This window comes from Triticum aestivum, chromosome 5B, assembly GCF_018294505.1.
Source record: "Triticum aestivum cultivar Chinese Spring chromosome 5B, IWGSC CS RefSeq v2.1, whole genome shotgun sequence".
Taxonomy (NCBI): Eukaryota; Viridiplantae; Streptophyta; class Magnoliopsida; order Poales; family Poaceae; genus Triticum; species Triticum aestivum.
Window position 1 is genome coordinate 55,589,716 of NC_057807.1, and position 23,939 is coordinate 55,613,654.

The following is a 23,939-nucleotide window of genomic DNA, read 5'->3' on the forward strand; positions in this document are numbered from 1 at the left end:
TCTATAAATTCCTAATTCTTTGTATGCTCTTTTGATCTTTTCTTGATGATTTAGTACCATTCTTTGTATTCTTTATTTAGTTTCATTTTGTGATCTTTTTAGTACCATTGTTTTTTATGGAGTCGGTTCGAATTTGGTTATTATTGTTCTCGATGGAGTCATTTGAATTATTATAGTCATATTTTAAACTAAAGATATGTGATTGAAAGTTACTTTTAATAATTTATATATATAACACACGCATACATATATATTGTCTTAGGACTTAAGACATAGGGGTCCATGTCGTCAAGTTCGCCTAGGGCCTCCCGAAACACAGGGCCGGCCCTGTAGCATTGCTCAAGAAAAAAACACCTTACACAATCACCTGCGGTCAGTGCGGAGCTTCCCTATGACCAATTTGGCAAGATGGAAGAGCGGCTCACCTCAAGGAGCTCGTAGTGGGCCGGCCAGTAGAGAGGAGTTGGTTTGCTTTTCTCGTTTCCTTCGTTCTTTTGTTTCCGTTCATTTTCATAATTTAATATTCTAAATATATGTTTTTTAGAATTAATTTACTTAATTGTAAAAAGTTCACTACGATTAAAACTGTTTCATGTAATGAAAAAAATCTTCATGCAATTTGTAAAAAGTGTTCATATCATTCAAAGAAATGTTCATCGCAATAAAAAAAGTTCAATTGTTCAAAGCGTGTCAAAAATATGTTTGTGAAAGTTTTTTAAAACAATACCCAACGTAAAAATTGGTTCCTGTAATTTTAAAGAAAATGTGTTCTACCATTAAAAAAAAGTCTGCAACATTTTAAAGTTGGTGAGCTGCGGGGTCCTCTCACCATTGGCGCCTTCGTGGTTGAGGCCAGCACCGTACATCCATCTTCGTGGACAACGTGGTGATTTTCTTGAGGCAGGATGTTCTTAGCCTTAGGGCTTATTTGGCCAATGTCACAAACTTTCACATGGCTTTGGGTTGTGAACCAACCTGAATAAGTGCTCGATACACCCCATTATGTGCTATTTGGAGCAAGTTGATCTCGTCGTCACGGAGCTTGGTTTCCCGGTGCTCCCATGGTCGTGCAAGTATCTCGGGTTGCCTCTCGGACTATGGACACCCTCAGTTACCCAACTGCAATCCATGGTGGACAAGACAGTGGAACGCCTGCCGGGTGGGCAGGTGATGATGATGTTTGGAGGCAGTAGAATGGAGGTGCAATGCTGACACTTGACATCCCCGCAAAAAAGCCTCGGGGTACTAGTGAAGATTGGTTGCGGTTTTCTCTGGAAGGGGATATGCAACGTGTAGGTGGACTGGTGCCTGCTTGCTTGGAATCATGTCTGCTCCTCTAAGGAGTTGGGAGGGCTTGGTGTCCCAAACCTTCACCTCCTCAACTTGGCGCATAGGTCTAGATGGCTGTGATTAAGACAAACAATGTCGGAGGAACCATGGGGGAAATTCAACATTCAGGGGCCATAAGAATTGATGGCAGTATACAAGGCGACAACTAGATGCAAGTTGGGAAATGGCGCTATTGCGCTCTTCTGGGAAGATTGGTTGTTGAATGATCAAGGCTAGAAGATGTGGCGCCCAACCTTTTTGCTTGCGCCGACAAGAAGGCCAATCAAGACACGCACTACGAGAGAATGGATGGATGGTGGTTGGTGGTCGGGTGTGAACCCCAACATGCATGAGAAAACTTTGGCGGAGTTCCTTCACTTGGTTGATCACTTGACTGAGGTTCAACTCTTAGAGGGAGTTGACAATGCAATTGTGTTGGCCTAGGAGGGCAATGGGCAATTTTCCTCTAGGATAGTCTAATGGGCATTCTTTCTTGGTCGAGTCAACAACACCGGGGTGATCCATATTTATAGGTCGTATGCCCCAACATCATGCAAGATATTCGCATGGATGGTGTTGAGAAAGTGGTATTAGACCATAGATAGAGTTTAGAAGTGTTGTCTTCGCACTCAGTGGCTTGTCCACTCTATGACTAGGAGCTTGAAATGATTCTACACATCCTCTTGGGATGTTTGGTTGAGAGACAGGTGTGGGTTGACATGCTCGGAGGTGGCAAAAACCATATGGATGCCCACTACAAACTATGAGATAGTGGATTGGTGAACTTCAATTGACCCTGGACCGGGGCACCCGAGAGATACATGGATTGTTGGGGAACATAGCATGCAATTTCAAAAAATTTCCTACGCTCACACAAGATCTATCTAGGAGATGCATAGCAACGAGGGGGAGAGTGTGTCTACGTACCCTCATAGACCATAAGCGGAAGTGTTTCACAACATGGTTGATGTAGTCGAACTTTCTTCGCGATCCACCGATCGAGTACCGAACGTACGACACCTCCGAGTTCTGCACACGTTCAGCTCGGTGACGTCCCTCGCCTTCTTGATCCAGCAAGTTATCGAGGTAGTAGATGAGTTCCATCAGCACGGCGGCATGGTGACAGTGATGGTGATGTGATCCTTGCAGGGCTTCGCCTAAGCGCTACGAGAATATGACCGGGGTGTAAATGGTGGAGGGGGGCGCCGCACACGACTAACAATTGATTTGTCGTGTACTAGGGGCGTGTTGGAAATATGCCCTAGAGGCAATAATAAAAGGATTATTATTATATTTCCTTGTTCATGATAATTGTCTTTTATTCATGCTATAATTGTATTATCCGGAAATCGTAATACACGTGTGAATACATAGACCACAATACGTCCCTAGTAAGCCTCTAGTTGACTAGCTCGTTGGTCAACAGATAGTCATGGTTTCCTGACTATGGACATTAGATGTCATTGACAATGGGATCACATCATTAGGAGAATGATGTGATGGACAAGACCCAATCCTAAGCATAGCACAAGATCGTGTAGTTCGTTTTGCTAGAGCTTTTCCAATGTCAAGTATCTCTACCTTAGACCATGAGATCGTGTAACTCCCGGATACCGTAGGAGTGCTTTGGGTGTACCAAACGTTACAACGTAACTGGGTGACTATAAAGGTGCACTACAGGTATCTCCGAAAGTGTCTGTTGGGTTGACACGGATCGAGACTGGGATTTGTCACTCCGTATTACGGAGAGGTATCACTGGGCCCACTCGGTAATGCATCATCATAATGAGCTCAAAGTGACCAAGTGTCTGGTCACGGGATCATGCATTATTGTACGAGTAAAGTGACTTGCCAGTAACGAGACTGAACGTGGTATTGGGATACCGACGATCGAGTCTCGGGCAAGTAACATACCGTCTGACAAAGGGAATAGTATACGGGGTTGCTTGAATCCTCGACATCGTGGTTCATCCGATGAGATCATCGAGGAGTATGTGGGAGCCAACATGGGTATCCAGATCCCGCTGTTGGTTATTGACCGGAGAGCCGTCTCGATCATGTCTACATGTCTCCCGAACCCGTAGGGTCTACACACTTAAGGTTCGGTGACGCTAGGGTCGTATGAATATGAGTATGCAGCAAACCGAATGTTGTTCGGAGTCCCGGATGAGATCCAAATGTTACGAGGAGTTCCGGAATGGTCCGGAGGTAAAGAAAACTATATAGGAAGTGCTGTTTCGGCCATCGGGAAAGTTTCGGGGTCACCCGGTATTGTACCGGGACCACCGGAAGGGTCCCGGGGGTCCACCGGGTGGGGCCACCTATCTCGGAGGGCCCCGTGGGCTGAAGAGGGAGGGGAACCAGCCCCTAGTGGGCTGGTGTGCCCCCCCCTTGGCCCCCCCTGCGCCTAGGGTTGGAAACCCTAGGTGGGGGGCGCACCACTTGCCTTGGGGGGCACTCCACCCCCCCTGGCCGCCGCCCCCTTGGGAGATTGAATCTCCCAGCACCGGCGCCCCCCCTGGGGGCCTATATAAAGGAGGGCAGGGGGGAGGGCAGCCGCACCCAAGTCTTGGTGCCTCCCTGTTGGGGAACGTAGCAGAAATTCAAAATTTTCCTACGTATCACCAAGATCTATCTATGGAGAAACCAGCAACGAGGGGAAGGAGAGTGCATCTACATACCCTTGTAGATCGCTAAGTGGAAGCATTCAAGAGAACGGGGTTGAAGGAGTCGTACTCGTCGTGATCCAAATCACCGGAGATCCTAGTGCCGAACGGATGGCACCTCGGTGTTCAACACACGTACAGCCCGGTGACGTCTCCCATGCCTTGATCCAGCAAGGAGAGAGGGAGAGGTTGAGGAAGACTCCATCCAGCAGTAGCACAACGGCGTGGTGGTGATGGAGGAGCGTGGCAATCCTGCAGAGCTTCGCCAAGCACCGCGGGAGACGAGGAGGGAGAGAGGTAGGGCTGCGCCTTGAATGAGAGGTTCTCGTGTCTCTGGCAGCCCCAAAACCCCCACTATTTATAGGAGGAGGGGAGGTGGCTGCGCCCCCATCTAGGGTTCCCACCCTAGGGGTGCGGCAACCCTAGATGGGACTTGGAGGGGGCGGCCAAGAGGGGGAGAGAGGGGGCGCGCCCCAGGGTGGGCCTATAGGCCCATCTGCGCCTAGGGTTTCCCCTCTCCCCTCCTAGCTGCGCCTTGGGCATGGTGGGAGGCGCACCAGCCCACTCTGGGGCTGGTCCCTTTCCACACTAGGCCCATGCAAGCCTCCGGGGCTGGTGGCCCCTCCCGGTGGACCCCGGAACCCTTCCGGTGGTCCCGATACATTACCGGTGACCCCCAAAACACTTCCGGTGGCCAAAACCTCACTTCCTATATATTATTCTTTACCTCTGGACCATTCTGGAACTCCTCGTGACGTCCGAGATCTCATCCGGGACTCCGAACAACATTCAGTAACCACATACAAACTTCCTTTATAACCCTAGCGTCATCGAACCTTAAGTGTGTAGACCCTACGGGTTCGGGAACCATGCAGACATGACCGAGACGTTCTCCGGTCAATAACCAACAGCGGGATCTGGATACCCATGTTGGCTCCCACATGTTCCACGATGATCTCATCGGATGAACCACGATGTCAAGGACTCAATCAATCCCGTATACAATTCCCTTTGTCTCGCGGTATTGTACTTGCCCGAGATTCGATCGTCGGTATCCTGATACCTTGTTCAATCTCGTTACCGGCAAGTCTCTTTACTCGTTCCGTAACACATCATCCCGTGATCAACCCTTGGTCACATTGTGCACATTATGATGATGTCCTACCGAGTGGGCCCAGAGATACCTCTCCGTTTACACGGAGTGACAAATCCCAGTCTCGATTCGTGCCAACCCAATAGACACTTTCGAAGATAGCTGTAGTGCACCTTTATAGCCACCCAGTTACGTTGTGACGTTTGGTACACCCAAAGCATTCCTACGGTATCCGGGAGTTGCACAATCTCATGGTCTAAGGAAATGATACTTGACATTAGAAAAGCTTTAGCATACGAACTACGATCTTTGTGCTAGGCTTAGGATTGGGTCTTGTCCATCACATCATTCTGCTAATGATGTGATCCCGTTATCAACGACATCCAATGTCCATGGTCAGGAAACCGTAACCATCTATTGATCAACGAGCTAGTCAGCTAGAGGCTTACTAGGGACATGGTGTTGTCTATGTATCCACACATGTATCTGAGTTTCCTTTCAATACAATTATAGCATGGATAATAAACGATTATCATGAACAAGTAAATATAATAATAACTAATTTATTATTGCCTCTAGGGCATATTTGCAACAGTCTCCCACTTGCACTAGAGTCAATAATCTAGCTCACATCGTCATGTGATTACGTCACATCGCCATGTGACCAACATCCAAAGAGTTTACTAGTGTCATTAAACTAGTTCACATCATCATGTGATTAAAACTCAATGAGTTCTGGGGTTTGATCATGTTTTGCTTGTGAGAGAGGTTTTAGTCAATGGGTCTGCAACTTTCAGATCCGTATGTACTTCGCAATTCTCTATGCCATATTGTAAATGCTGCTTCTACGCTCCACTTGAAGCTATTCCAAATGGTTGCTCCACTATACGTATCCGGTTTACTACTCAGAGTCATTCAGATAGGTGTTAAAGCTTGCATCGACGTAACCCTTTACGCCGAACTCTTTATCACCTCCATAATCGAGAAAAATTTCCTTATTCCTCTAAGGATAATTTTGACCGCTGTCCAATGATCCGTTCCTGGATCATTCTTGTACCCCTTGACTGACTCATGGCAAGGCACACTTCCGGTGTGGTACACAACATAGCATACTATAGAGCCTACGTCTGAAGCATAGGGGACGACATTCGTCCTTTCTCTCTCTTCTGTCGTGGTCGAGCTTTAACTCTTAACTTCATACCTTACAACTCAGGCAAGAACTCCTTCTTTGACTGATCCATCTTGAACACCTTCAAGATCATGTCAAGGTATGTGCTCATTTGAAAGTACTATTAAGCATTTTGATCTATCTTATAGATCTTGATGCTCAATGTTCAAGTAGCCTAATCCAGGTTTTCCATTGAAAAACACCTTTCAAATAACCCTATATGCTTTCCAGAAATTCTACATCATTTATGATCAACAATATGTCAACAACATATACTCATCAAAAATTCTATAGTGCTCCCACTCACTTCTTTGGAAATACAAGTTTCTCATAAACTTTGTATAAACCCAAAATCTTTGATCATCTTATCAAAGTGCACATTCCAACTCCGAGATGCTTACTCCAGTCCATGGAAGGATCGCTGGAGCTAGCATACCTTTTAGCATCCTTAGGATCGACAAAACCTTTCTGATTGTATCACATACAACCTTTCCTTACGAAAACTGGTAAGGAAACTCGTCTTGACATCCATCTGCCAGATTTCATAAATGCAGCTAATGCTAACATGATTCCGACGGACTTAAGCATCGCTACGGATGAGAAAATCTCATCGTAGTCAACTCCTTGAACTTGTGAAAAACTCTTCGCCACAAGTCGAGCTTCATAGACGGTGACATTACCGTCCACGTCCGTCTTCTTCTTAAAGATCCATTTATCTCAATGGCTTGCCGATCATCGGGCAAGTCCACCAAAGTCCATGCTTTGTTCTGATACATGGATCCTATCTCGGATTTCATGGCTTCTAACCATTTGTCGGAATTTGGGCCCACCATCGCTTCTCCATAGCTCGTAGGTTCATTGTTGTCTAGCAACATGACCTTCAAGACAGGATTACGTACCACTCTGAAGTAGTACGCATCCTTGTCACCCTACGAGGTACGGTAGTGACTTGATCCGAAACTTCATGATCACTATCATAAGCTTCTACTTCAATTGGTGTAGGCGCCACAGGAACAACTTCCTGTGCCCTGCTACACACTAGTTGAAGTGACGGTTCAATAACCTCATCAAGTCTCCACCATCCTCCCACTCAATTCTTTCGAGAGAAACTTTTCCTCGAGAAAGGACCCGTTTCTAGAAACAATTACTTTGCTTCCGGATCTGAGATAGGAGGTATACCCAACCATTTTGGGTATCCTATGAAGATGTATTTATCCGTTTTGGGTTCGAGCTTATCACGATGAAACTTTTTCACATAAGCGTCGCAGCCCCAAACTTTTAAGAAACGACAACTTAGGTTTCTCCAAACCATAGTTCAAACGGTGTCGTCTCAACGGAATTACGTGGTGCCCTATTAAAGTGAGTGTGGTTGTCTCTAATGCCTAACCCATGAACGATAGTGGTAATTCGATAAGAGACATCATGGTACGCACCATATCCAATAGGGTGCAACTATGATGTTCGGACACACCATCACACTATGGTGTTCCAGGCGGTATTAATTGTGAAACAATTTCCACAATGTCTTAATTGTGTGCCAAAGCTCGTAACTCAGATACTCATCTCTATGATCATATCATAGACATTTTATCCTCTTGTCACAATGATCTTCAACTTCACTCTGAAATTACTTGAACCATTCAATAATTCAGACTTGTGTTTCATCAAGTAAATATACAGTATATACTTAAATCATCTATGAAGTAAAACATAACGATATTCACTGCATGCCTCAGCACTCATTGGACTGCACACATCAAAATGTGTTACTTCCAACAAGTTGCTATCTTGTTCCATCTTACTGAAAATGAGGCTTTTCAGTCATCTTGCCCATGTGGTATGATTTGCATATCTCAAGTGATTCAAAATCAAGTGAGTCCAAACGATCCATCTGCATGGAGTTTCTTCATGCGTATACACCAATAGACATGGTTCACATGTCTCAAACTTTTCAAAAACGAGTGAGTCCAAAGATCCATCAACATGGAGCTTCTTCATGCGTTTTATACCAATATGACTTACATGGCAGTGCCACAAGTAAGTGGTACTATCATTACTATCTTATATCTTTTGGCATGAAAATGTGTATCACTACGATCGAGATTCAATAAACCATTCCTTTAGGTGCAAGACCATTGAAGGTATTATTCAAATAAATAGAGTAACCATTATTCTCCTTAAATGAATAACCGTATTGCGATAGACATAATCCAATCATGTCTATGCTCAACGCAAACACCAAATGACAATTATTCAGGTTTAATACTAATCTTGATGGTAGAGGGAGCGTGCGATGTTTGATCACATCAAACTTGGAAACACTTCCAACACATATCGTCAGCTCACCTTTAGCTAGTCTCCGTTTATTCCGTAGCTCTTTTATTTCGAGTTACTAACACTTAGCAACCGAACCGGTATCTTAATACCCTGGTGCTACTAGGAGTACTAGTAAAGTACACATTAACATAATGTATATCCAATATACTTCTATCGACCTTGCCAGCCTTCTCATCTACCAAGTATCTAGGGTAATTCTGCTCCAGTGGCTGTTCCCCTTATTACAGAAGCACTTAGTCTCGGGTTTGGGTTCAACCTTGGGTTTCTTCACTAGAGCAGCAACTGATTTGCCGTTTCATGAAGTATCCCTTCTTGCCCTTGCCCTTCTTGAAACTAGTGGTTTCACCAACCATCAACAATTGATGCTCCTTCTTGATTTCTACTTTCGCGGTGTCAAACATCGCGAATACCTCAAGGATCATCATATCTATCCCTGATATGTTATAGTTCATCACGAAGCTCTAGCAGCTTGGTGGCAATGACTTTGGAGAAACATCACTATCTCATCTGGAAGATCAACTCCCACTCGATTCAAGTGATTGTTGCACTCAGACAATCTGAGCACAAGCTCAACGATTGAGCTTTTCTCCCTTAGTTTGCAGGCTAAGAAAATCGTCGGAGGTCTTATACCTCTTGACGTGGGCACGAGCCTGAAATCCCAATTTCAGCCCTCGAAACATCTCATATGTTCCGCGACGTTTCGAAAAACGTCTTTGGTGCCTCAACTCTAAACCGTTTAACTGAACTATCACGTAGTTATCAAAACGTGTATGTCCGATGTTCGCAACATCCACAGACGACGTTTGGGGTTCAGCACACTGAGCGGTGCATTAAGGACATAAGCTTTCTACTGTCCGCATAATCGCTACTGTCAACTTTCAACTATATTTTCTCTAGGAACATATCTAAACAGTGGAACTAAAGCGCGAGCTTACGACATAATTTGCAAAGATCTTTTGACTATGTTCAGGATAATTAAGTTCATCTCATGAACTCCCACTCAGATAGACATCCCTCTAGTCATCTAAGTGATTACATGATCCGAGTCAACTAGGCCGTGTCCGATCATCACGTGAGACGGACTAGTCATCATCGGTGAACATCTTCATGTTGATCGTATCTACTATACGACTCATGCTCGACCTTTCGGTCTCTTGTGTTCCGAGGCCATGTCTGTACATGCTAGGCTCGTCAAGTTAACCTAAGTGTTTCGCGTGTGTAAATCTGGCTTACACCCGTTGTATGTGAACGTAAGAATCTATCACACCCGATCATCACGTGGTGCTTCGAAACGACGAACTTTCGCAACGGTGCACAGTTAGGGGGAACACTTTCTTGAAATTTTAATGAGGGATCATCTTATTTACTACCGTCGTTCTAAGCAAATAAGATGCATAAACATGATAAACATCACATGCAATCAAATAGTGACATGATATGGCCAATATCATTTTGCTCCTTTTGATCTCCATCTTCGGGGCTCCATGATCATCATCGTCACCGGCATGACACCATGATCTCCATCATCATGATCTCCATCATCGTGTCTTCATGAAGTTGTCTCGCCAACTATTACTTCTACTACTATGGCTACCGGTTAGCAATAAAGTAAAGTAATTACATGGCGTTGTTCAATGACACGCAGGTCATACAATAAATAAAGACAACTCCTATGGCTCCTGCCGGTTGTCATACTCATCGACATGCAAGTCGTGATTCCTATTACAAGAACATGATCAATCTCATACATCACATATCATTCATCACATTCTTCTTGGCCATATCACATCACATAGCATACCCTGCAAAAACAAGTTAGACGTCCTCTAATTGTTGTTTGCATGTTTTACGTGGCTGCTATGGGTTTCTAGCAAGAACGTTTCTTACCTACGCAAAACCACAACGTGATATGTCAATTGCTATTTACCCTTCATAAGGACCCTTTTCATCGAATCCGTTCCGACTAAAGTGGGAGAGACTGGCACCCGCTAGCCACCTTATGCACCAAGTGCATGTCAGTCGGTGGAACCTGTCTCACGTAAGTGTACGTGTAAGGTCGGTCCGGGCCGCTTCATCCCACAATACCGTCGAAACAAGATTGGACTAGTAACGGTAAGCATATTGAACAAAATCAACGCCCACAACTACTTTGTGTTCTACTCGTGCAAAGAATCTACGCAATAGACCTAGCTCATGATGCCACTGTTGGGGAACGTAGCAGAAATTCAAAATTTTCCTACGTGTCACCAAGATCTATCTATGGAGAAACCAGCAACGAGGGGAAGGAGAGTGCATTTACATACCCTTGTAGATCGCTAAGCGGAAGCGTTCAAGAGAACGGGGTTGAAGGAGTCGTACTCGTCATGATCCAAATCACCGGAGATCCTAGTGTCGAACGGACGGCACCTCGGCATTCAACACACGTACAGCCCGGTGACGTCCCCCATGCCTTGATCCAGCAAGGAGAGAGGGAGAGGTTGAGGAAGACTCCATCCAGCAGCAGCACAACGGCGTGGTGGTGATGGAGGAGCGTGGCAATCCTGCAGGGCTTCGCCAAGCACCGCGGGAGACGAGGAGGGAGAGAGGTAGGGCTGCGCCTTGAGGGAGAGGTTCTCGTGTCTCTGGCAGCCCCAAAACCCCCACTATTTATAGGAGGAGGGGAGGTGGCTGCGCCCCCATCTAGGGTTCCCACCCTAGGGGTGCGGCAGCCCTAGATGGGACTTGAAGGGGGCGGCCAAGAGGGGGAGAGAGGGGGCGCGCCCCAGGGTGGGCCTATAGGCCCATCTGCGCCTAGGGTTTCCCCTCTCCCCTCCTAGCTGCGCCTTGGGCAAGGGTGGGAGGCGCACCAGCCCACTCTGGGGCTGGTCCCTTTCCACACTAGGCCCATGCAAGCCTCCGGGGCTGGTGGCCCCTCCCGGTGGACCCCGGAACCCTTCCGGTGGTCCCGATACATTACCGGTGACCCCCAAAACACTTCCGGTGGCCAAAACCTCACTTCCTATATATTATTCTTTACCTTCGGACCATTCCGGAACTCCTCGTGACGTCTGGGATCTCATCCGGGACTCCGAACAACATTCGGTAACCACATACAAACTTCCTTTATAACCCTAGCGTCATCGAACTTTAAGTGTGTAGACTCTACGGGTTCGGGAACCATGCAGACATGACCGAGACGTTCTCCGGTCAATAACCAACAGCGGGATCTGGATACCCATGTTGGCTCCCACATGTTCCATGATGATCTCATCGAATGAACCACGATGTCAAGGACTCAATCAATCCCGTATACAATTCCCTTTGTCTCGTGGTATTGTACTTGCCCGAGATTCGATCGTCGGTATCCCGATACCTTGTTCAATCTCGTTGCCGACAAGTCTCTTTACTCGTTCCGTAACACATCATCCCGTGATCAACCCCTTGGTCACATTGTGCACATTATGATGATGTCCTACCGAGTGGGCCCAGAGATACCTCTCCGTTTACACGGAGTGACAAATCCCAGTCTCGATTTGTGCCAACCCAATAGACACTTTCGGAGATACCTGTAGTGCACCTTTATAGCCACCCAGTTACATTGTGACGTTTGGTACACCCAAAGCATTCCTACGGTATCCGGGAGTTGCACAATCTCATGGTCTAAGGAAATGATACTTGACATTAGAAAAGCTTTAGCATACGAACTACGATCTTTGTGCTAGGCTTAGGATTGGGTCTTGTCCATCACATCATTCTGCTAATGATGTGATCCCGTTATCAACGACATCCAATGTCCATGGTTAGGAAACCGTAACCATATATTGATCAACGAGCTAGTCAACAGAGGCATACTAGGGATATGGTGTTGTCTATGTATCCACACATGTATCTGAGTTTCCTTTCAATACAATTATAGCATGGATAATAAACGATTATCATGAACAAGGAAATATAATAATAACTAATTTATTATTGCCTCTAGGGCATATTTCCAACACTCCCTCCCCCTGCTACACCTCGTCCTCCTCCCGCATCAGCTTGGCGAAGCCCTGCCGGAGTTCTGCTGCATCCACCACCACGGCGTCATGCTGCTGGTCATCATCAACCTCTCCTTCCCCCTTGCTGGATCAAGACGGAGGAGACGTCACGCTGACCGTACGTGTGTTGAACGCGGAGGTGCCGTCCGTTCGGCTCTAGGATCTCCGGTGATAGGATCACGACGAGAACGACTACTTCAACCCCGTTCTTTTGAACGCTTCCGCTCGCGATCTACAAAGTGGTATGTAGATGAATCTCCCCTTTCACTCGTTGCTTAGATGAACTCATAGATGGATCTTGGTGAAACCGTAGAAATTTTTTTATTTTCTGCAACGTTCCCCAACAGTGGCATCATGAGCTAGGTCTATGCGTAGTTCTCTATTGCACGAGTAGAACACAATTTTGTTATGGGCGTAGATCTTGTCAACTTGCTTGCCGCAACTAGTCTTTTCTTGCTTCAGCGGTATTGTGGGATGAAGCGGCCCGGACCAACCTTACACGTACGCTTACGTGAGACAGGTTCCACCAACTGACATGCACTAGTTGCATAAGGTGGCTAGCGGGTGTCTGTCTCTCCTACTTTAGTTGGAGCGGATTAGATGAAAAGGGTCCTTATGAAGGGTAAATAGAAGTTGACATAATCACGTTGTGGTTATTCGTAGGTAAGAAAACGTTCTTGCTAGAACCCAATTGCAGCCACGTAAAAGATGCAACAACAATTAGAGGACGTCTAACTTGTTTTTGCAGCAATTGTCAATGTGATGTGATATGGCCAGAAGTTGTGATGAATGATGAATGATATATTGTGATGTATGAGATCATGTTCTTGTAATAGGAATCACGACTTGCATGTCGATGAGTATGACAACCAGCAGGAGCCATAGGAGTTGTCTTTATTTTTGTATGACCTGCGTGTCATTGAAGAACGCCATGTAAATTACTTTACTTTATTGCTAAACGCGTTAGCCATAGAAGTAGAAGTAGTCGTTGGCGTGACAACTTCATGAAGACACAATGATGGAGATCATGATGATGGAGATCATGGTGTCAATGCCGGTGACGAAGATGATCATGGAGCCCCGAAGATGGAGATCGAAGGAGCTATATGATATTGGCCATATCATGTCACTACTATATAATTGCATGTGATGTTTATTATGTTTTATGCATCTTGTTTACTTAGAACGGCGGTAGTAAATAAGATGATCCCTTATAATAATTTCAAGAAAGTGTTCCCCCTAACTGTGCACCTTGCTAAAGTTCGTCGTTTTGAAGCACCACGTGATGATCGGGTGTGATAGATCCTTACGTTCACATACAACGGGTGTAAGATAGATTTACACATGCAGAACACTTAGGGTTAACTTGACGAGCCTAGCATGTACAGACATGGCCTCGGAACACAGAGACCAAAAGGTCGAACATGAGTCGTATGGAAGATACGATCAACATGGAGATGTTCACCGATGATGACTAGTCCGTCTCACGTGATGATCGGACACGGCCTAGTCGACTCGGATCGTGTAACACTTAGATGACTAGAGGGATGTCTAATTTGAGTGGGAGTTCATTAAATAATTTGATTAGATGAACTTAATTATCATGAACTTAGTCTAAAACTTTTGCAAAATATGTCTTGTAGATCAATTGGCCAATGCTCATGTCAACATGAACTTCAACGCGTTCCTAGAGAAAACCAAGCTGAAAGATGATGGCAGCAACTATTCGGACTGGGTCCGGAACCTGAGGATCATCCTCATAACAGCCAAGAAAGATTATGTCCTAGATGCACCGCTAGGTGAAGCACCCATCCCAGAGAACCAAGACGTTATGAACACTTGGCAATCACGTGCTGATGATTACTCCCTCGTTCAGTGCGGCATGCTTTACAGCTTAGAACTGGGGCTCCAAAAGCATTTTGAGCGACACGGAGCATATGAGATGTTCGAGGAGCTGAAAATGGTTTTTCAAGATCATGCCCGGGTCGAAAGATATGAAGTCTCTGACAAGTTCTATAGTTGTAAGATGGAGGAAAACAGTTCTGTCAGTGAGCACATACTCAAAATGTCTGGGTTTTACAACCGCCTGTCCCAGCTGGAGATCAACCTCCCGGACGAGGCGGTCATTGACAGAATCCTTCAGTCGCTCCCACCGAGCTACAAGAGCTTTGTGTTGAACTACAATATGCAGGGGATGGTGAAGACCATTCCTGAAGTATTTTCAATGCTGAAGTCAGCAGAGGTTGAAATCAAGAAAGAACATCAAGTGTTGATGGTCAATAAGACCACTAAGTTCAAGAAGGGCAAGGGTAAGAAGAACTTCAAGAAGGACGACAAAGATGTTGCCGCGCCCGGTAAGCCAGTTGCCGGGAAGAAGTCAAAGAATGGACCCAAGCCTGAGACTGAGTGCTTTTATTGCAAGGGGAAGGGTCACTGGAAGCGGAACTGCCCCAAATACTTAGCGGACAAGAAGGCCGGCAACACTAAAGGTATATTTGATATACATGTAATTCATGTGTACCTTACCAGTACTCGTAGTAACTCCTGGGTATTTGATACCGGTGTCGTTGCTCATATTTGTAACTCACAGCAGGAGCTGCGGAATAAGCGGAGACTGGTGAAGGACGAGGTGACGATGCGCGTCGGGAACGGTTCCAAGGTCGATGTGATCGCCGTCGGCACGCTACCTCTACATTTACCCATGGGATTAGTTATGAACCTCAATAATTGTTATTTAGTGCCAAGTTTGAGCATGAACATTGTATCTGGATCTCGTTTAATACGAGATGGCTACTCATTTAAATCTGAGAATAATGGTTGTTCTATTTATATGAGAGATATGTTTTATGGTCATGCCCCGATGGTCAATGGTTTATTCTTGATGAATCTCGAACGTAATGTTACACATACTCATAGCGTGAATACCAAAAGATGTAAAGTTGATAACGATAGTCCCACATACTTGTGGCACTGCCGCCTTGGTTACATTGGTGTCAAGCGCATGAAGAAGCTCCATACTGATGGACTTTTAGAGTCTCTCGATTATGAATCATTTGACACATGCGAACCATGCCTCATGGGTAAAATGACCAAGACTCCGTTCTCCGGAACAACGGAGCGAGCAACCAACTTATTGGAAATCATACATACCGATGTGTGCGGCCCAATGAGCGTTGAGGCTCGCGGAGGATATCGTTATGTTCTCACTCTCACTGATGACTTGAGTAGATATGGGTATGTTTACTTGATGAAACACAAGTCTGAGACCTTTGAAAAGTTCAAGGAATTTCAGAATGAGGTAGAGAATCAACGTGACCGAAAGATAAAGTTCCTACGATCAGATCGTGGAGGAGAATATTTAAGTCACGAATTTGGTACACACTTAAGGAAATGTGGAATCGTTTCACAACTCACACCGCCTGGAACACCTCAGCATAACGATGTGTCCGAACGCCGCAATCACACTCTATTGGATATGGTGCGATCTATGATGTCTCTTACCGATTTACCGCTATCATTTTGGGGATACGCTCTAGAGACAGCTACATTCACTTTAAATAGGGCACCGTCTAAATCCGTTGAGACGACACCGTATGAATTATGGTTTGGAAAGAAACCTAAGCTGTCGTTTCTAAAAGTTTGGGGATGCAATGCTTATGTCAAGAAATTACAACCTGAAAAGCTCGAACCCAAGTCGGAAAAATGCGTCTTCATAGAATACTCTAAGGAAACCATTGGGTATACCTTCTACCTTAGATCCGAAGGCAAGATCTTTGTTGCCAAGAACGGATCCTTTCTGGAAAAAGAGTTTCTCTTGTAAGGAGTAAGTGGGAGGAAAGTAGAACTCGATGAAGTACTACCTCTTGAACCGGAAAGTAGTGCAGCTCAGGAAAATGTTCCTGTGGTGCCTACACCGACTGGAGAGGAAATTAATGATGATGATCAAGGTACTTCAGATCAAGTTACTACTGAACTTCGTAGGTCCACAAGGACACGTTCCACACCAGAATGGTATGGCAACCCTATCCTGGAAATCATGTTGTTAGACAACGGTGAACCTTCGAACTATGAAGAAGCGATGGCGGGCCCAGATTCCAACAAATGGCTTGAAGCCATGCAATCCGAGATAGAATCCATGTATGAAAACAAAGTATGGACTTTGACTGACTTGCCCGATGATCGGCGAGCGATAGAAAACAAATGGATCTTTAAGAAGAAGACAGACGCGGATGGTAATGTCACCATCTATAAAGCTCGACTTGTCGCTAAGGGTTATCGGCAAGTTCAAGGGATTGACTACGATGAGACTTTCTCTCCCGTAGCGAAGCTTAAGTCCGTCCGAATCATGTTAGCAATTGCCGCATACTATGATTATGAGATATGACAGATGGACGTCAAAACGGCATTCCTTAACAGTTATCTTAAGGAAGAGCTGTATATGATGCAGCCGGAAGGTTTTGTCGATCCTAAGAATGCTAACAAAGTGTGCAAGCTCCAGCGATCCATTTATGGGCTGGTGCAAGCATCTCGGAGTTGGAACATTCGCTTTGATGAGATGATCAAAGCGTTTGGGTTTATGTAGACTTATGGAGAAGCCTGTGTTTACAAGAAAGTGAGTGGGAGCTCTGTAGCATTTCTCATATTATATGTAGATGACATACTTTTGATGGGAAATGATATAAAATTCTTGGACAACATTAAGGCCTACTTGAATAAGTGTTTTTCAATGAAGGACCTTGGAGAAGCTGCTTACATATTAGGCATCAAGATCTATAGGGATAGATCGAGACGCCTCATAGGTCTTTCACAAAGCACATACCTTGATAAGATTTTGAAGAGGTTCAAAATGGATCAGTCCAAGAAAGGGTTCTTGCCTGTATTGCAAGGTGTGAGATTGAGCTCGGCTCAATGCCCGACCACGACAAAAGATAAAGAAGAGATGAGTGTCATCCCCTATGCTTCAGCCATAGGATCTATTATGTATGCCATGCTGTGTACCAGACCTGATGTAAACCTTGCCGTAAGTTTGGTAGGAAGGTACCAAAGTAATCCCAGCAAGGAACACTGGACAGTGGTCAAGAATATCCTAAAGTACCTGAAAAGGATAAAGGACATGTTTCTCGTTTATGGAGGTGACGAAGAGCTCACCATAAAGGGTTACGTCGACGCTAGCTTCGACACAGATCTGGATGACTCTAAGTCACAAACCGGATACGTGTATATGTTGAATGGTGGAGCAGTAAGCTGGTGCAGCTGCAAGCAGAGCGTCGTGGCGGGATCTACATGTGAAGCGGAGTACATGGCAGCCTCGGAGGCAGCACATGAAGCAATTTGGGTGAAGGAGTTCATCACCGACCTAGGAGTCATACCCAATGCGTCGGGCCGATCAAACTCTTCTGTGACAACACTGGAGCTATTGCCCTTGCCAAGGAGCCCAGGTTTCACAAGAAGACTAGGCACATCAAGCGTCGCTTCAACTCCATCCGTGAAAATGTTCAAGATGGAGACATAGATATTTGCAAAGTACATACGGATCTGAATGTCGCAGATCCATTGACTAAACCTCTCTCGCGAGCAAAACATGATCAACACCAGAACTCTATGGGTGTTCGATTCATCACAATGTAACTAGATTATTGACTCTAGTGCAAGTGGGAGACTGTTGGAAATATGCCCTAGAGGTAATAATAACAGGATTATTATTATATTTCCTTGTTCATGATAATTGTCTTTTATTCATGCTATAATTGTATTATCCGAAAATCGTAATACATGTGTGAATACATAGACCACAATACGTCCCTAGTAAGCCTCTAGTTGACTAGCTCGTTGGTCAACAGATAGTCATGGTTTCCTGACTATGGACATTAGATGTCATTGACAACGGGATCACATCATTAGGAGAATGATGTGATGGCCAAGACCTAATCCTAAGCATAGCACAAGATCGTGTAGTTCGTTTTGCTAGAGCTTTTCCAATGTCAAGTATCTCTTCCTTAGACCATGAGATCGTGTAACTCCCGGATACCGTAGGAGTGCTTTGGGTGTACCAAATGTCACAACGTAACTGGGTGACTATAAAGGTGCACTACAGGTATCTCCGAAAGTGTCTGTTGGGTTGACACGGATCGAGACTAGGATTTGTCACTCCGTATTACGGAGAGGTATCACTGGGCCCACTCTGTAGTGCATCATCATAATGAGCTCAAAGTGACCAAGTGTCTGGTCACGGGATCATGCATTATTGTACGAGTAAAGTGACTTGCCGGTAACGAGACTGAACGAGGTATTGGGATACTGATGATCGAGTCTCGGGCAAGTAACATACCGTGTGACAAAGGGAATAGTATACGGGGTTGCTTGAATCCTCGACATCGTGGTTCATCCGATGAGATCATCGAGGAGTATGTGGGAGCCAACATGGGTATCCAGATCCCGCTGTTGGTTATTGACCGGAGAGCCGTCTCGATCATGTCTACATGTCTCCCAAACCCGTAGGGTCTACACACTTAAGGTTCGGTGACACTAGGGTTGTATGAATGTGAGTATGCAGCAAACCGAATGTTGTTCAGAGTCCCGGATGAGATCCGGACGTTACGAGGAGTTCCGAAATGGTCAGGAGGTAAAGAAAACTATATAGGAAGTACTGTTTCGGCCATCGGGAAAGTTTCGGGGTCACCCGGTATTGTACCGGGACCACCGGAAGGGTCCCGGGGTCCACCGGGTGGGGCCACCTATCCCGGAGGGCCCCGTGGGCTGAAGAGGGAGGGGAACCAGCCCCTAGTGGGCTGGTGCGCCCCCCTTGGGCCCCCCTGCGCCTAGGGTTGGAAACCCTAGGTGGGGGGGGGGGCGCACCACTTGCCTTGGGGGGCACTCCACCCCTCTGGCCGCCGCCCCCTTGGGAGATTGAATCTCCCAGGGCCGGCGCCCCCCTGGGGGCCTATATAAAGGAGGGCAGGGGGGAGGGCAGCCGCACCCAAGTCTTGGCGCCTCCCCCCCCCCCGCTACACCTCGTCCTCCTCCCGCAGCAGCTTGGCGAAGCCCTGCCGGAGTTCTGCTGCATCCACCACCACACCGTCGTGCTGCTGGATCATCATCAACCTCTCCTTCCCCCTTGCTGGATCAAGACGGAGGAGACGTCACGCTGACCGTACGTGTGTTGAACGCGGAGGTGCCGTCCGTTCGGTGCTAGGATCTCCGGTGATAGGATCACGACGAGAACGACTACTTCAACCCCGTTCTTTTGAACGCTTCCGCTCGTGATCTACAAAGTGGTATGTAGATGAATCTCCCCTTTCACTTGTTGCTTAGATGAACTCATAGATGGATCCTGGTGAAACCGTAGAATTTTTTTTATTTTCTGCAACGTTCCCCAACAGGGCGCCCTCCACATATATATAAGTGAGAGGGAGAGGGGAGAGGCCAAAGGGCGCCCCAAGTGGGGACGAATCCCACTTGGGCTCCTGCCCTGGTTTGCCCCCCTTTTCCTTGTATAGGCGCCACGGGAAGGAAGGGCGAGGTGGCGCCCCCCTTTCCTTTCTCCCTTGAGGAGGGGAAGGAAGGACGGACTTCCCTCCCCCCTTTCCTTTCCCTAGGGCTGGCCGGCCTGGTGGAGAGGCACACCAGCCCCTTGTGGGCTGGTATGTCTCTCCCTTGGCCCATTAAGCTCATATCTTTGGGGGAGGGAGGGGGTGCCCGGAACCCCTTCCGGTGACCCTATATGTACCCGGCACCCTCCGGAACACTTTCGGTGTTCGAATACCATCGTCCTATATATTTAGGGTGACATTATTCTAATCCCGGGATTAGAATAACTATTCGGATCACGGCGCCCCTATATAGTCACGATGAGGTGTTCCCGAACTCAAATAACACAGCACCGAAAAACTAAAAAAAGGAAAAAAAAAAAAACTGCCGTCCCCCACCTCCCGACCTCCACAAACCCTCGCGGCCGCCCCAATCCCCCAGCCCGGCGTCCACCGGCCCTACGCGCTGCGCCGCCGCCCCCGCCTCTTCCGGCTGCCGCTGCCCCCGCTTCCTTCCGGCGCCCCGTCGGCCCGCCTCCTCCGCCGCGCGGCGGACCCGCCTCCTCCTGGCGGATTCCCCCCGCACAGCGAGCTGGAAGTTCGGAGCGCCACCACCGCTCCCTTCTCCGGCGACCCCTCCCGCACCGGCGAGCTGGATGCAGTTGATCCCCGGGGCTTGGGCAGTTCACCCCATCCGGCGAGCATGGCCGTCTCCTGCCACCCCCAACATATGCGACCCCGCGGGTCCGATGGATGCTCTCGCCGGGGAGGCGGTGCTGCTCCGGCAAGCTCCTTCTTCCTCGAGCACGACCATCTCCAGACGCCTTCAAACAGCCGCGACCCGCCGTATTCGACGGATGTTAACGCGTGGGAGCGGTGCTACTCTGGCGGTCTCCTTCATCCTCGAGTGCGGCACGTCGACAACAGCCTCCTTGCTGTCGTGCCCTCCTCCATCCCCGAGCACAACTCCGACGAGCCTGTCGACAGGTGAGTCCTACTGACTGTTGTTCACGATGAAGTGGCTATAGAGCATCCGTGGCAGGTCGAGTAAAATTCTCATGGCCGTTCAAGTAAAACTGGCAGCGAGAGAATTGATAATCTGAGAGTAATAGAGTTTTCGGAGCACATTTTTATGTTTGCTGGAATCCCCTAGGTAAACCGACATTGTTTACTTTGTGAAAAGTCTGAACGTGGTGTTTGGATGAGAACTGGAGTTCAGGTTGTTGGCTAGCTGAAGATCCAAGAGCCATCTTTCTTATTGGCAGTGGACGCAATAGTGGGCACAGTGGTGGCGTTCGTGCAGCCGCCCACGCGGTCAGAACATCAAGAGTTGGTCGAACACAAAAATGTTACCGTCGTAGAGGCCCTGTAGGTCTCTCCATTCAGTGCCTCTTGTGAAGTGACTTCACAAATTTTATCTTGTATAAAGTGATTCTGAACCTGTGGAACTGGTGATCACATATCTATATCCCCCAAGCAGCTGTGCGGTGCGGGTGCTCAATTTGGCTACAAATTTTGCTATAATTTCTGAAGTGTTTCTGTGTTGTTGCTATGCGGTGAATTGTGGCAGTTTCGACGTTGACTACAGTTAACATATAGTGGAAAAACACTTTCTTTGTAGCGTATGCGTTCCACTGAGAAAGCAAAAGAGTTGTGTTCAGTCTGAAAAAGTACGTCAGTTCATTCACCATATTGTGTTACCTCTGAACCAGAGAGTAAATCACACAAATATAGCTCCTTTACTCTGTACGTACGAACTTGACCGGCTTACCTTGCTCTATTATTGTTTGTTTCTGGACAAGTAACTCACCCAGTATGCTTCCTTTTGAGACTAATCAACTTCTTTTGATAATTCTTGGACAGGTTTGTCATACATTCAACATTGGTGGCTTTTGTGCTATTCTGCTTGAGAAAAATGATCTTTGGGGAGCTTCGCTAGTAGTAGACACAGAGTGTGCTTTTAAATACCTACAGAGCATCATGTCATTTATAATTGTTTGAAATGCTATGCATATCCGTTATGGCGGCAAAAATACGCATGGATGACTAGCAGGAGTTCATAAAGAGTTGTCATATTAATCTTGAGAGTTCAGATAATTGTATTTTGGGCAGCTGGAATATGATGGCTCAAGCTTGTAAAAGGATATTCAGAAGTTCAAAGTAGACTTAAACAAAAGTTGAAAAATAAAAAAATAGTCTTATGTGTTGCTGCGTCCGTCCTAGGTCTTGTGTCTTGTATGTGTCTGCACTCACTGTGTGGGTGCTTCGTGTGTTCGTGTATGTGTCGTGCTCTTTATGTCTCTGTTCTTCTTCACAAAAGGCTAACCGTTCTCAAAAGCATTTTGCAATTAAGGCCACATTTTTCTTATGTTACGATCAATTTTTCTGTGTGAGTAATTAGTATAGCCGTAGTCCAATGTGTTGATTTTTAGCAGGCCAAAATTGTGTTCATTGATCAAATTTGTAGAAATGGAAGGCGCTCGGCTGCAACTCCTTGTGTTACGACCTTGTAGTCCAATTTTCTCGTTTCTTAAAAAACCTAGAGGTTCAAATTTAAATAACGGAGAAGTCCAACATTTATTAGGAAATTGGGAAGGTGAAACTAAAAATATAGTGCAATTTAAAAAGTTTTTTAGAAAGTAAAATTTTCCTGTTTCTAAAAAACTTAGAAGTTCAATTAAAATACCAGAGCAGTTCAGTGTTTATAAGAAAACTTGGATTTCTTCAGTTCCTAGAAAATAAAAACCAAGAAGTTCTAATTAAGATATAAAGAATTGTTGTTTAAAAAGAATCCATTCTTGTGCATTTGTGTTTAAAAAGAACTTATCTTTGGCTTTCCCGTGTAGGTAGTTCAGGTAAGAAAAAAGAATCCATTCTTGTGCATTTGTGAGAGAAAGTTTTCTTATGAGGTGCATTCGTGTGAGAAAAGTTTACTTATGAAATGATAAAAAAATGTGAAGTTCAGGTTTTAGAAGTATGTAAGCTCAAATACATAAGCTAGATAAGTGCAGAGGAAACAAGAGTTTTGTAAAACAAATAAAAAGAGACCATGTTGGAATTTTCCTCAAGAAAATTGGATAAATGTGGTGTGAACGAAGCAAAATAAAAACCTAAAAGTGCAAATAAAAATAAACAAAGCAATTCAATGTTTGTAAAAAAAGGATTCATCTCTCTTTTTTAAAAACAAAGAAGTGCAAAAAAAATTAAAAACATGGTAGTTCCAAAAATTATTTTAAAAAACATTTTCCATGTTTCCAAAAAGAAATTAGAGGTTCAAATTTCAAAAACATGGAGGTTCAATGTTTACTACAGAACCAAGAAAGTCAAATTTTAAAAACCAAGAAGTTCAATTTAAAAACAAGAGTACTTCAATGTATATGAAAAAGTCAGATTTTCCTCATTACTAAAAAATAAACCAAGAAGTTCAATTTCAGAAAACGGAGTAGTTCGATATTTATTACAACAACTTGATTTTTTCCATTACTACCGAATAAACCAAGAAGTTCAATTCGAAATAACGAAGAAGTTTGACATTTACTAAAGAACTCTATTTTTTTGCCATTTCTAATAATACACAAAGAGGTTCAAAAAAATTCACAAAAAGACAACAGAAGTTCATAGTAAAAACAGCGAGAAGTTCAAGTACTACAAGGAATGCATTTCAAATGAAAATAAAGGTATAGAAAATTAAAAGCTTAAAAGGTTTGTTAAAAGAAGTTCAAGTGCTCTGTCCGGGGAAGTTCAAAAATTCTTACGAGAGAAGCTCACCTTATATTTCGCTGTTCAATTTTTTTCGTATAAAAA

At 45.5% G+C, this 23,939-nt stretch overlaps 1 protein-coding gene across 1 annotated transcript; it reads left to right on the forward strand.

Annotated features, from left to right (window-relative positions):
• The first annotated feature begins 1,002 nt into the window (after positions 1-1,002).
• Positions 1,003-22,348, forward strand: LOC123114625 (uncharacterized). Its single transcript, XM_044536101.1, has 3 exons — positions 1,003-1,073; positions 20,487-21,122; positions 21,999-22,348. The coding sequence occupies exons 1-3, from the start codon at positions 1,003-1,005 to the stop codon at positions 22,072-22,074; spliced, it is 783 nt and encodes a 260-aa protein (XP_044392036.1). The 3' UTR covers positions 22,075-22,348.
• The last annotated feature ends 1,591 nt before the right edge of the window (positions 22,349-23,939 follow it).

Excerpts from the sequence above, each read along its gene's own strand:
- LOC123114625 (XM_044536101.1), top strand. The coding sequence starts at position 1,003 with ATGTGCTATTTGGAGCAAGTTGATCTCGTCGTCACGGAGCTTGGTTTC. Across the intron at positions 1,074-20,486 it reads GTGCTCCCATGGTCGTGCAA|CACCGAAAAACTAAAAAAAG; the intron begins GTATCTCGGGTT and ends CAAATAACACAG. Across the intron at positions 21,123-21,998 it reads TCCGACGAGCCTGTCGACAG|GTTTGTCATACATTCAACAT; the intron begins GTGAGTCCTACT and ends ATTCTTGGACAG.